Source organism: Boleophthalmus pectinirostris, unplaced genomic scaffold (assembly GCF_026225935.1).
Source record: "Boleophthalmus pectinirostris isolate CB_2022bp ecotype Guang Dong unplaced genomic scaffold, ASM2622593v1 HiC_scaffold_2, whole genome shotgun sequence".
NCBI classification, from domain to species: domain Eukaryota; kingdom Metazoa; phylum Chordata; class Actinopteri; order Gobiiformes; family Gobiidae; genus Boleophthalmus; species Boleophthalmus pectinirostris.
The window spans coordinates 30,042,077-30,055,608 of NW_026571152.1; the positions used below are offsets into that span (position 1 = coordinate 30,042,077).

Consider the following 13,532-nt stretch of genomic DNA (forward strand, 5'->3'; position numbering starts at 1 on the left):
AGCCGCTTCCTCTCCACATAAACAGAATTTGCATGTTGGCGTGACCACACATGACTGCACTTGTAGTGGTGCCACTTTCAGTTCTTAGTCGGTTGTTTGTGTCTTGAACAGGGATATCTGAACTAGCCTGGGTGGACACTAAAGGCTAATGGAGTTCGGGTTAGCAAAGGTCACTTCCCTCCCACTGACAGTACATTTGCATACTAAAGACATCCCAGGCTGGATTTCCTGGGAATTGTATGTAAACAAAGTTAGACCCCCTAACCCATTTTTTTATTACCTCATCACTTCCATTCTAATAGAAATGAAAACTGTGTAATTGCTTAAATAAATTGCATGCAACTCTCAGGAACCAGTCAGACAAAACTGAAAACACTGGGACCTTTCTTTATGGCCAGGATATTCAGGTCACAAAACTGGTGATTATGGATTACTCATTTATGCAAATTTGAGAGTTAACTGGAAAAACCATAGAAGGGAGATTTCACTGAAAAATTGTCACGCCTTTCTCTGTAACTGCTGCACTGAGCCTTGTCATTCTGGTCTTAATATGTTCATATTAATCTGCTCTACATGATCCTGCTATTTTTATTTCAATATTTTGTGCGTAAATAAATTCCTTTTCCTAATATGGAACTCGACTCCAAATTTGCCCCATAACTGCAAGCCTCATGAACTTCATTTGTACATCACACTCCCTTAGTCCACTTCTTTACACAGTCTATGGTGGGAAACAATGTAAATAAGTGGAACACACTCTACACTTAAAGTTAGAGAGGAATTTGTATGTGGGTTCCTTCTGCTCTTTTTAAGACATGCATGCATTAGTAGGTGAATTAGTCAATCTACTGCAGGGGTCTCAAACCTGTACCACCCCATTTCAAGTAGCTCACCAAGGGATTTCTGAATTGCACCTATTGTCCTGAATAACTCAAATTTGATGAAGTAAATTTCCTATTATTATTGTAAATCATTTTGATGCCTGACTTTGTGTATTCATAAATAAATAATGGTTTATGTTCTATCTTTTATCTAACTATACCCCATCTAAGTCTTGCTGTGGCTCTTATGTATACTTTATTTCCAGTGACTGCTAAAATTTAGCCAGGCTGGCGTCACCTAGTGCCTCCGCTCAGTTTCATTTCTCTCCAGTGACTAGGTCAGGAATCGGAATACACTAGACAATTTGCCAAAACCCTGGAAGTGCGTGTTTGGGCACCAGCCAATCAGTGAAGAGCCATATATTCTGTGTTGTCAATGATTCCCGAGATCGAGGATTTAAAACTGGAAAAAAGAGAATGTTTGGTGAATTTTATCAAGGGGAAAGACGTTATTGCCCTTCTTCCTACGGGATTTGGGAAAAGCTTAATATAGTCCCGTTAGTGGCACATTACATTATTACGTCACAACCAAATAGCAGTGATTGGTTGGATTGAAAATAAGTACCCCCCTACCGTCACGCAAACAAATTCTAACACTGCGAGGCCAGATGGTTTCTATGAAGTGAAACCGGCTGATGAATCACGCTAACAAAAATGAGTAGCTCTCTGAATTTTTCGTTTTGGAAAGGTAGCTACAGATCTACAGTATATTGCCCCTTGTGAAGGAATGACAATGAATGGTGGTCTGTCTGTGTCTTTGTCAGTGCCATGACCCCTTATTAACCTTTTGTCGGAATAAGTGGACAAAAAACAACGTACATCAAAGGTCCTCTATTAATCAAAATGGACTCTTATGAGCTTCAAGCCATGTTAGAATTTTGTTACCTCCTCAAAAACATACCTGGAGTTGTGTTTTATTTCATTCACATGTTTGAGTAAGCCTTTATTTTTAGTCTGTCTACATCCCCAAAGCTCAATATAATCTGTTCCACCTTGTGATGTCATGAAGCGGTAGTTTTCCAGTGCTGAAATTATCCAAATGATTCTCAAGAAGGTGTATGGAGCAGAGTTTACTGAACTTCGGAACATGTGTGAATGAAACTAAACACAACTCCATGGTTTTGATGAGGAAACAACATTATGACAGACAGCAGATCAGAAAATAACACAATATGGACCCTTTAATAATGGAAACATTGAAATAATAATTCTGTGATAATGTGGTGAAGAAATCCAAGAAATGATTCACTAAGATCTCCACAATCCTAAAAGTCATATGCGAACAAAATAGAGAAAAAGAGAATGGAAAACTACAACCAAAGCACCACCAAAATCACTGCCCCTTCACTCTTGAGGACCATATGTTACAATAAAAAGACCTACCATTGCTTGAGGATTACTTTTTATTTTTAATAGAAATCCTGCATATTAAACCTTTAAGTACAGTGTGGCCAACGTACGGCTGCTTTCCTCGCAACAATTCCTCCATTCAACTATTCAGCCAAGTTTTAGTACCACAATCCGGCACAGAATAGCACATTTGCACTTTTTCTTTTTAAACAGAGTCTTCTCCTTGCACAAAAAGAAAGTTATAAAGTCATTGTTGTCCTTTGCAGTTTTACAAATTGCTTCTTTTTTTAACGGCCTTGCATCTCTGAGCTTGAATTCGCTCTCCTGTCTTGGCCCCACCCATTTTCTTATGTACAGGCTTGTGCTGATAGTAGCCCAGTGTATATAGGGGACTACTTTGCATTTTTCTGCCTATCTGTGCAGGCCTTGGTATAGAAAGTTCCCCCTCCCAGTCCACCCGCAAGGCGTCCCTCCCTAGGCTAAGTCTACTATCATGCTAATGCCCATGTCCTGGGACTAATAGCCCCCTTTTACACTGGCTGTTTTCATTCCACTTGCTACGCTAAGGGGTTTAGCGGCGAGCCCCTTTTTGTCTTCCCTAAACTTTTAAACAGGATAAATATTTCTGTGATTCGTCCGCCTGCACTCAAGTTGAAGGCTGTTCCTCTCTTTTCTTTCAGTTTTTTTTTTTTTTTTTTTTTTTTAGTTTTTTGGGGGGAGAATAATTGGCTCCAATGGGCTTGTTGTTACACTGTCTGTAAATACATCAGCCGAGATGCGAGCAATTACAAAAAACGAAGGAGGGGAAAAAAAAGGGGGAGGGGTTTTGTTGTGCATTTGTGTGAAACTATGCGAGACGTCTGTGTGGAATCATTTTGATAAGGGCGTCTTTGGCATCAGTGACCGTTGAAGATGTAAAAGAGCCTAATCTCTAGCCTCCAGGCAGTCATACAAACTAATACGACAAATGGGATAATAAAACAAGGACACAGAATCAGTTGTTTGTGTATGCGAGGACTCTTAACTGCTGATAACAGAGCATTGTTAGCGTCAGTAATTAAAGCATAAAAGATTCAGTTGCAGCTATACTGTTCAGGATGCATGCAACCTTGGGGTATATTTTTGGATTTTCACTTACATAATTACAAATAAACGTTTGTATTATTATTTCAGTAAACAAACAAAAAAGCATATGTCCAGTACAGTCTGTTATACATACTGTACATTTCTTTCATGTTTTAAGCTTTGACTGTAATATGATCAGTGTTTGGGAGCAACAGATTACATGTACCTGCGTTACGTAATCAGAGTACAAATTATTAGTAACTGTATTCAGTTACAGTTACTGTTTCAGTGAGTGGTAATTGGATTACAGTTACTTTGTTGAAATAAATGGATTACAGGGCAGTATTTTCCTGTTTTCACATTTTGGGCTAAACCAGGACTAAAACCAGGACTAAACCAGGACTAAACCAGGACTAAAACCAGGACTAAACCAGGACTAAACCAGGACTAAACCAGGACTAAACCAGGACTAAAACCGGGACTAAACCAGGACTAAACCAGGACTAAACCAGGACTAAAACCGGGACTAAACCAGGACTAAACCAGGACTAAAAACAGGACTAAACCAGGCCTAAAAGCAGGACTAAAGCAGGACTAAAGCAGGACTAAACTAAGACTAAACCAGGTCTGAAACCAGGACTAAACCAGGACTAAACCAGATCTAAACAATATGACACTTAACAGTAGGTGGACATAATTGAAGGCATCAGTGTCTCATATAAAAATCATTTCTCTATCAGGATGTGGTCACTACATTCATGTCATTTTAAAAAGCACGACAATATCAAGTAATCCAAAGTATTCAGATTACGTTACTCACTTTAAGTAATTTAATGGATTAAGATACAAACTACATTTTGGGGTATGTAATCTGTAATCTGTAGGGGATTACATTTTAAAAGTAACCTTCCCAACACTAAATATGATGTATTTAACGTTTTCACTTTTTAAATAGTAGATCTGAACAGAACTTTTATGACCAGCCCATAGTGTATCTGCCTTGATGTGTGAACATTTACCTTCTAGTTATTATGATTATTTATAGGGCTGTCAGTGGAGTCTTAATCAACTAGACACTGATTTATTAAGACTAATAAAAGTTTATTTAACTATACATATTTATATAGAACTACACAGAAATGAGAAGGTAGTGAGTGAGTTTTTTTTCAAAATAGGAATTAATTTTGTTTCTTAATATAGTTTTAAAACTGATTTATTTTTGTTTATTTATTTTTAATATGTTGTAAAAAGGGAGAGTAAACTCAATGATCCTCATGTTTAACCTGTCTTTTATATTAATACACTGTTTCCAAGTACTATTTTTCTTTATAAATGGTCGCATTTGCATGAACTCCCTGCATGTGTAGTCTTGTGAGTGCAGTTTTGGTGAGATACATGAGATAATAGTTTTGAAAGCTTTTTAGTTGACTATTGATCAACAGAACATGTCTGTCAACCTGGAATTTCTTCAGTCATCCTCAACCCTCTACTAATGATTTATAAAGCTTATATGTATTATTACTGTTAATGAATAGCACCATTTAACATCACATGATAACGAAAAATATGCCGGAAGGTTCAATGTCCCCAGAACAGCTAAAGCTCAGTTTTCACATCTCAGCCCAACTGTCTGAAAAGCGCCATAGCCAATAAAGTTTTATTTTTATATTCTTGTCATGTGACACAACCTCCTTTTCGGATAACCCCCATTAAACCTGTCATGCTATGTCAAGTGTACGTTCACACTTTTAATCAACTTTATTATTTTAGGTTGAGCTTATCTTTCTGCACTGTTAACTACTCAACTTTTACAGGCCAACGATTCATCCAGTATTTATATCAAGGACAAGTCTGGTCTGAACAGCCTCTCTGTATTTTGATTTTGCTCCTAGAGAAAATAATTTAGCCTTTTTATTGGCATATGTGAAGCTGGCATGCAACCAAATAGACATGAATTATGATCTCTATATGTAACAGTCAAGAATGTGGAATGATTGCATAATTTATGGCCTCGATCACATGTTTTGCAATGCATAGGGGTCTTTATATGGCTTTGAATACACAAATTACACAATCTTTTCTTTGGTGTTGTGGTTCCACGACATACATAAAAGCGTTAGAGGTACTTTCAGGGGTTAGATGCCTACAGTGGTGTTCCATACGTTGCCGTGGGAGCTGACAGGGAGACAGGTACGGTCATGTCTCCAGTATAGAGTATGTAAAGGTGAAAAGTGAGACTAATAAAGTGCTGTGGGATGCATGGAGGTGGGGTTAGGGTTAGTTATGCTGTAATCTTTTGGAAAATCAATAGACCATTTTCACGAGATGGCCTTTTCCAGGTTCAAAAGAGTAGATCTTCACTCACATTCCTATTTATTTTCCACGCATGGCGAATTAGCTGAGTCTAAAATAAATCATTATTTATTGCACAGACAGTGACCGTGAGTTATGGATTGATAATTGCTGACAGATGAGACCTTTACACACATATTGGATATGTCTGTGGTTATAAAAGTAGGTGCTTCTCTTTATAAGATGAAGGCTTGCATAAATCAACTCAAACATTGAAAATAAATAACTAAACTAACTAAAAATACATGTAATAGCAAGTCAATTCTTTTTGTAATTAATTAAAATTTTGGTTAGCATAAGATAAGAGACAAGGCAGAAACACCTACTTATACACCGGTTTCTCCAGTGAAGTATTTGTAACACGTATCATATCATTTGTAATGTTTGTAACATCCTGTTGTCAGAGATTATTCATCTGTAACTCACTGTCACCTCTGACATCTTCAGGTACTGATTTATTTCAGCAAATTCTCTACATTTTCACAGAATGCTTCAAACTTTATTTGGCTTCTCTTGTAGAGAAAACCTAGGGATCTGCAGTCACTTCTCATCTTCAGCCTCCAGCTGTAGGTGCACAGTATTGCTCCTGAGTCTATGCTCCACTTGAATGATCTGACTGTCACTTTGTGTCTGTTTACACTGCTCTGTCCCTTGTGTCTCCTGAGCTGGTCCACACAGACACCTTCCAGGGCCAGCTTTTCACTCTCCACTGGAAGAATGCTTGCCGCGAGCTGCGGAGACTGAACTGGAGATGAGCCAATGCATTCTGACAGCCCTGTGAAGCATGAGGGGGCTACTGGCCCCTGCACACAGGGCACCCAAACCCTCTGCGTGTGTGGACCCATTCACATGAATGTCATGTGTAACCCAAATGTGCAGACATTATTTGTGTGATTTCTCTTGCTCTTGTGTATTCCCTTGAGCCTATACAGTAGACAGGTTGAGGCAAATTCACAAATGTGCAAATGTGAAGCCAACACTTAGAATAATGGGGTGCATAGCCCATAGCGAGTATTCCCAACTATTCACAACTGGAACTATTTTCTGCAACATCTTTTGATTTATTATTTCACTGTTTATGGTTTCGTTACTCACTGTGTAGGAATAGTTGACTTCTGAATGATCCTTACATGAGTCCCATGTTGTATATTGTAACATATTATAACAGGGGCCTGTCCTATCTTCAATGGAAACTGTCTACCCTTAGGGAACTAGCCTGCATAAATCATGAGGATATTGGCACTTGGTGATTTATGCTTCTCTTAGTTTAAAGTAAAAAAAATGCAAAATGTGAAATATATTTAAAGGCCCTGTCCTAAATTTTGAGCCATGATCAAGTTCAGTGTCTGTTTTTGTTGTTAATGCCGGTCACTGAAGCCCTTCTTTTGCTCAAATTTAGGACCTTAATTTAGGAGGAAGTTTTTTTGTTTTTTTTCACTAATACAGTGGAGGAAATAAGTATTTGATCCCTTGCTGATTTATTTTACAGTGAGAGACAGAACATCAAAAAGAAAATCCAAAAAAAACGTATATATATATATAAAGTGATTTACATTTCATTGACTGAAATAAATATTTGAACCCTCTAACCAAAAAAGTAAGTAAAGACATAGTAATTGGTGGTAAAATCCTTGTTTGCAGCACAGAGGTCAGATGTTTCTTGTAGTTGATGACCAGGTTTGTGCACATATCAGAAGGAATTTTGGTCCACTCTTCTTTGCAGATCATCTCTAAATCATTAAGGTTTTGTGGCTGTCACTTGGCAACACGTAGCTTTAACTCCCTCCATAGGTTTTCTATAGGGTTAAGGTCTGGAGACTGGGCCACTCCATGACCTTAATGTGCTTCTTCTTGAGCCACTCCTTCGCTGCCTTGGCTGTATGTTTTGGGTCATTGTCGTGTTGGAAGACTCAATCATGACCCATTTTTAGTTTCCTGCCAGAGGGAAGGAGGTTGTCACTCAGAATTTTAACAGTACATGGCTCCGTCCATCCTCCCGTTAACATGGTAAAGTTGTCCTGTGCCCTTGGCAAAAAAACACCCCCAAAGCAGAATGTTTCCACCTCCATGCTTGACGAGGGGATGGTGTTCTTGGTTCAGTATTTCTCTTCCTCCGAACACAGCTAGTTAAGTTAATTTTGGTCTCATCTGACCACTACACCTTGTCCCAGTCACTCTCTAAATCATTCAGGTGTTCAGTGGCAAACTTTAGGGGGGCATGCACAGGTGCCTTGAACATACACTGCAGGATTTAATCCACTGCAGTGTAAAGTGTTCCCAATGGTTTTCTTAGTGACTTGAGATCATTGACTAGCTCCTCCCGAGTAGTTCACTGTTCTCATGATCATTGAAACCCCACGAGGTGAGATCCCAGACCAAGGTCAATTGATGGTAATTTTGTGTTTTTAAATTTTTTTAATAATTGCACCAAAAGTTGTTTCCTTAACACCAGCTTCTTGCTAATGGTTTTGTAGCCCATTACAGCCTTGTGCAGGTCTACAGTCTTGTCCCTGATGTCTCTTTGATGTCAGCTCTTTGGTCTTTCCCATGTTGGAGAGTTTGGAGTCTGATTGAATGACTGAGTCTGTGGACAAGTGTCTTTTATGCAGGTGACCAGTTAAAACAGGTGTCTATTCTATCTGTCTAATGTGATTTTGTGGATTTTCTTTTTGATATTCTATCTCTCAATGTTAAAATATACCATTAAAATTATAGACTGTTTATTTCTTTGTCAGTGGGCAAACCTATTAAATCAGCAAGGGATCAAAGACTTATTTCTTTCACTGTAGCTGTTTTTGTAGGCATTTTTATGAAATAGAAAATAAAAAGGCATAGTACTGGACCTTTATTTTCTACCCATTCACAAGAAAAAACATCAGTAATGCACAAGTAATATGTGCCACAGATATAAACAGAAGTCTGTTACTTTTTTTATAGTGCCATGATTAATATCTGGGTATGAGCCTTAAGTCGTCCTTCACAAACTGAATGGGAAGGTGTGTTTTTGTGACTCCTGCGCTTCTTTGCCCGGAGTCCTTTGTTAGCTGTAAAGTGCTCTGCTTTACACAACAAAAGTACAGTAAACCAACCAACACATTTATGACTGCTACACCCTCCATATTCTGACATCCTCCCTACTTTATTTGTATTTGTGTTTATTCACTAAAGGGACAATGCATATCAAAACACAATAATGCAACTAAACATACCTGTAAATATGCAGCATTGTAGTCAAAACTGATTTGCGTCCTTAATCCACTGCCAAGACCAACCCCATAACACACCTACAAGAAAAAACACGACAAAAGATACAGTAACAGCTTCCACATGCATCTCTCATTCATACTCTCAAAATACAGGTGTACAAACTTACAGCATCAGTTTTAAATGTACAAGTCATGGACATATTCTCACTGCATACACACAGAGCATTAATATCAATTTAAATACATAAATAAACTTACATTTCAAACTTCAACCCTTCATGTTTATTTTCACAAACTTCAATGAGGAATAATATCACCGCACCATTGTATTTAGATTTTGAGAATGAGCTTTATGATCTTCACTTGGTTCCACAGGTTTTCTGGTGTTCGGCCAAATCCGCAGGAGGATTTCCTTTGACTCCTTTGATCACAAAAGCACAGTGCAAACAAACCTCATGTTTTTAAGGAGGCCATTGAAGCTTTTCCATGTAATCATTATTTAAAGCCGTTAGAGTGGATTTTGGTGTCATAAACATTTCAGGAGTTTGACTTGTTTGGCTAATGCTAAAAACAAGTTTCAGTTGTGTCACAGAAAGCTAGTCTGATTCATCACCTGGAGGTTTCGTGGAAACCTTCTGACCTTGCAGCATTAGGAGTTGTTCGCATGATGGTTGGCAGGTAAATTTTTTTATTTAATCAGTCTCTATTATTTGGCTGTGACGTATGTAATGCGCCAAATCCCTTAGGAAGAAGGGCAATAATGTCTTTATCCTTGATCAAATTCATCAAACATTCTATTTGTTCCGGCTTTAAATCCTTGATCTAAAAAATTGTTGCCAACACAGAATGTATGGCTTCGTCTACATCCATCTCGACCGCTTTGTTTACTGTTGTGCTGTACCACAAAAGGGACCCAGACAGACACTTGAGTTTGATGTCACTGCTTCACGGCTCTTCGCTGATTGGCCAGTGCGCAAATCTACAACTTCTGGAGTTCTTTCAAATCTTTTAGTGTATTCTGATTCCTGACCTAGTCGCTGGAGAGAAATGAAATTGAGTGGAGGCACTAGGTGGCACCAGCCTGACTAACAGAAAGGGGTCTACTATCTTAAAAAAAGGACCGCCTATTGTTAATTTCTGTAAGTTAACAAGTTTCTGGCTTTTTTATTTTTAGCCTTTGCTGTACTTCTGGGACAGGGCTGTGTTAGTTTCTGTTTATTGTAAAGCTTTTTATAATATTTTTCTATTTTATTTTCTTTACATTTTTTTTTCTTCTCTTGCTGTTCTTGGACTTTGCTTTGCAAAACAAAATAAGACAGTTAAAACATATATTATCTTACTTGAAACTCTCCATAGAAGAAAATGGGCTAGAATAGAAACCACACAATTTCTGAATGTTTCTTTTATTTTAAATACTTCTCACAGTCTAATTCTGGGGCTTTGCTTGAGCTCACTGGTGTCATCTCTTAAGTGGATAATCTCATGTACTGTGCACCACTACTATTATGCTATGACTGACAGCTCACCTGGAGGGCACGCGTCCAGGTATTCACAGAACTCTCCATGCATCACCAGTACATGTGTTAATGCTTTAAGTGTAGTGACAGCGTACAAACCCCTGCATATAAAAGGCTGACCACTATACATCAAATTTATACATCATCTGTAACTTTCCAAAACAATCCCAGAACAATGTTAAATGATTTGCCTCCAGCATACTTCAGCTAACGGTTTTTCATTAAGTGCAGATAGCTTTGGGTCATTCATTTCTGACATGTCATAACCTCTCACACGCCATCGACAGGAGGAGCTCAGGAAGAAGGCGTGTACTATAATGTGCTTTCTCCTCAAGTGTTTATAGTGCACACATCCCCAGTCCTGCAGCCGTTAACTGACTGTTGTGAAAGAGCTGGAGTGAAGGAATGGACACAAGACAAGAAGCAGGAGCTCAGAAAGTGCTCGAAGAGGCAAGCGTTGCACTTCATGGCTCCGGGGTATGTATTTGTTTGTGTCATAAAACAGTTAACATTGCATAATGTTTTCCCAACAGAAAATGCCGACTTCACAGAAAAGGTGAACAAGTTCCTATAATGTAATACGCTAGAATAAGAAATGATCACAATATAATATAATAACAAAGAGCAAATATGTAAATGGTAATAGTAAAATCAAAATAAGTAACAAAAATAGCAAGAGATGTCAAATAAGGTATAATTATATGAATGTATATATAAAAGTAAAAAAATAAAAAACATATCTAACGCTGCCAAAGCAATTTGATCTTATGGGCACTTAATTTTATTATTATTAATCATTTATTTAAAGGTTATTACCTCATTGTGGTGGATACATCTTCCACCACTCCACAGTATTAATATAATTTCATTTCATTTACATTAAGTTAATTACAGCACACATACTTTAATACAATTTCTAATTTGGGTGCACAAATTTTAGTTAATATTAGTCTGAATTATTTACTTGCACCTGTTCTTTTCTTTTGTTTGAGTGGCCAAACGGCAGAGACCATCCATAGTTTGTTTAAGGTCACTTTATTATCAAGTATGATTTTCTTTATTTTTCTTATTTGCCTTCTTGTTACTTTGATTAAGTTAGTAGTTTTAGTTAATTATTTAGTTCAAATCCCCCCTCTTGTGTTCAGTTTTTGTTGGCCGTCATGTATTCAAACACCGCTGTTCCTTTGTCTGGTTGGATTATATTTCTTCTGTTCAATTTGATCATTTGGACCCAGCTTTTTGTTAATGATTTACCTAATTTGAGCCTTTGTTAAATTACACTTTTTTTTTTTTTTTGATTTGATTAAATTTTTATTTATTTTTATACCTTGGCTTCGCCTTCCTCTTTGGTCCACTACACTCATATTCAAGACAAAAATTTGAAAGGGGACAGTGCAATTTCATAAAACTCATGATTAAATATGAGTTAAAAAACCCGAACTGTAATCCCCTGGTCCGAATGTTAATGAAGCAATAAAAATAACATTCACAGGACAAGACAGAATGTACATAGGAACTACAAACATAAGACAGAAAGTACACGATGGAAAAATATATGCACCACATACAGTTCACACACAACATAACAGGCTCTAGTCTTCAGTGTTGGCAGGTTTATGTGTTTACCAGCCTTCTCTGAGTGAGTGAAGGCCTTATATGTTGTTTGCTTAAAGATATTACTTCCCCTTATCTTTTTCTCAACTCAGTGACATTGCAGTGTATGTTTCATGTAATGCCAACAAGAACAAATACATATCTGGATATTAACAGTGCATTACGTAACTTTTTTTGTGGGGAGTCCTTCACCTGCCAATTTCTATGGATATGCCATTATTCTGCTATCTTGACCTGGTTTGCTCTCCATGATGATTGAATGTTTTAATGCCATACTGTGAAACATTTCAGACAAAGCAATAAGATCTTCATTGAGAAAAGCAGGTGGCAAAAGTTACACAATGCATCTTTAAAGGGACAGTTCGGAGTTTTGAACATAGGATCTCATTTCCTAGTTAGCCAGAGTGTTGGAGACATATGGAGACACTTTTTAAAAATTATTTTATCCAGTCCTTGTATTTACAGAGGTCACTGGTGCTAGGCTAGTGCATGTCAATGGCCATAGTTAGCTTGCCACTAAAAACAGTCTTACCCACTCCACAAAACACCAGAAGCAAATCTATTATTACGCCAGACTATCGATGTAAATGTGTATGTCGAGAGAATAATTTTAGAAGTAAAGCCAACCTTGCATTTGAAGGATTTATGTCTGAGCAGCAGCAGCGAGTTGTAGTTCCTGATAGAAAGCTTGGCAGCGGCGGACTGATATATGAGAAAATAGTCCCTCAACGTGAGACGGTTCATGAGATGCAAGGTTAGTTTTATTTCAGACATGATTCTATCAACACAGACATTCACATCGATAGTGTGGCATAATAACCAGCGACCTCTGCAAATACAACTGGATGGATTTTTAAAAAAATGTCTCCACAGGTCTCCAATACTCTGGCTAACTAGGAAATGAGGTCCTATGTCCAAAATTCTGAACTGTCCCTTTAACAAGAATCATAAGAATTAAGCAGGTGGACATCATGTTGTAAATGTGATAAACCCAAATCACTTGAAAGTCCCCATATGAGCTCCAATACAAAAAAACATCTATTTGTACTGGATATGTCACATGACTGCGCGCTCCTCTCCCTCAGGACTCTCCGTGGCGCTCTCCTCTATATTCCGAGTGCCTTAAACCCCAGAGAAGCAGTAGATTTACAAGTTTTCTGCTCACTCTGCACTTTATGTGGTTTGTTTCTACTAAAACAAGACACAAAACTCCCAAAACATTTATTCTTTCAGATGTTTCTCTAACAGCAGCAGAATGTCCACATACTATTTTCAGCTTGAGGAAACATGATATGTGTCCTGGTGAGCCGGTATAGCGTTCTCATCGGTTTATATACACAGGAATTGAGTCTGATACTGCTCACCAAACAAAAGTGTAGGTGTTGGCGATGCAGCATATCAGCATATTCTTCAAGGTGCGCTATGTAATTTTTCTGGTGGAAGGTTCAGCTGTCTGCTTGTTTCCATGGAGATGTTAATACTTTGCCTCTGTTTGACTATGTTCCACAGTATTGTATTGATGTTTATCTTATATTTATTCAATAACA

At 37.8% G+C, this 13,532-nt stretch overlaps 1 protein-coding gene across 6 annotated transcripts in view; it reads left to right on the plus strand.

Moving 5' to 3' along the window:
- phrf1 (PHD and ring finger domains 1) overlaps positions 1 to 13,532 on the plus strand; it is a 104,453-nt gene that overhangs the window by 48,577 nt on the left and 42,344 nt on the right. Inside the window, exon 20 of one of the 6 annotated variants that reach the window (XM_055155526.1) lies at positions 10,707 to 10,960. The exons of the other annotated variants lie outside the window; for them this stretch is intronic. Within the exon in view, the coding sequence (XP_055011501.1) occupies positions 10,707 to 10,945 (239 nt within the window). The 3' untranslated portion in view covers positions 10,946 to 10,960. Of the gene's footprint in view, positions 1 to 10,706; positions 10,961 to 13,532 lie in introns of those variants that run through there. 6 annotated transcript variants of the gene reach the window in all.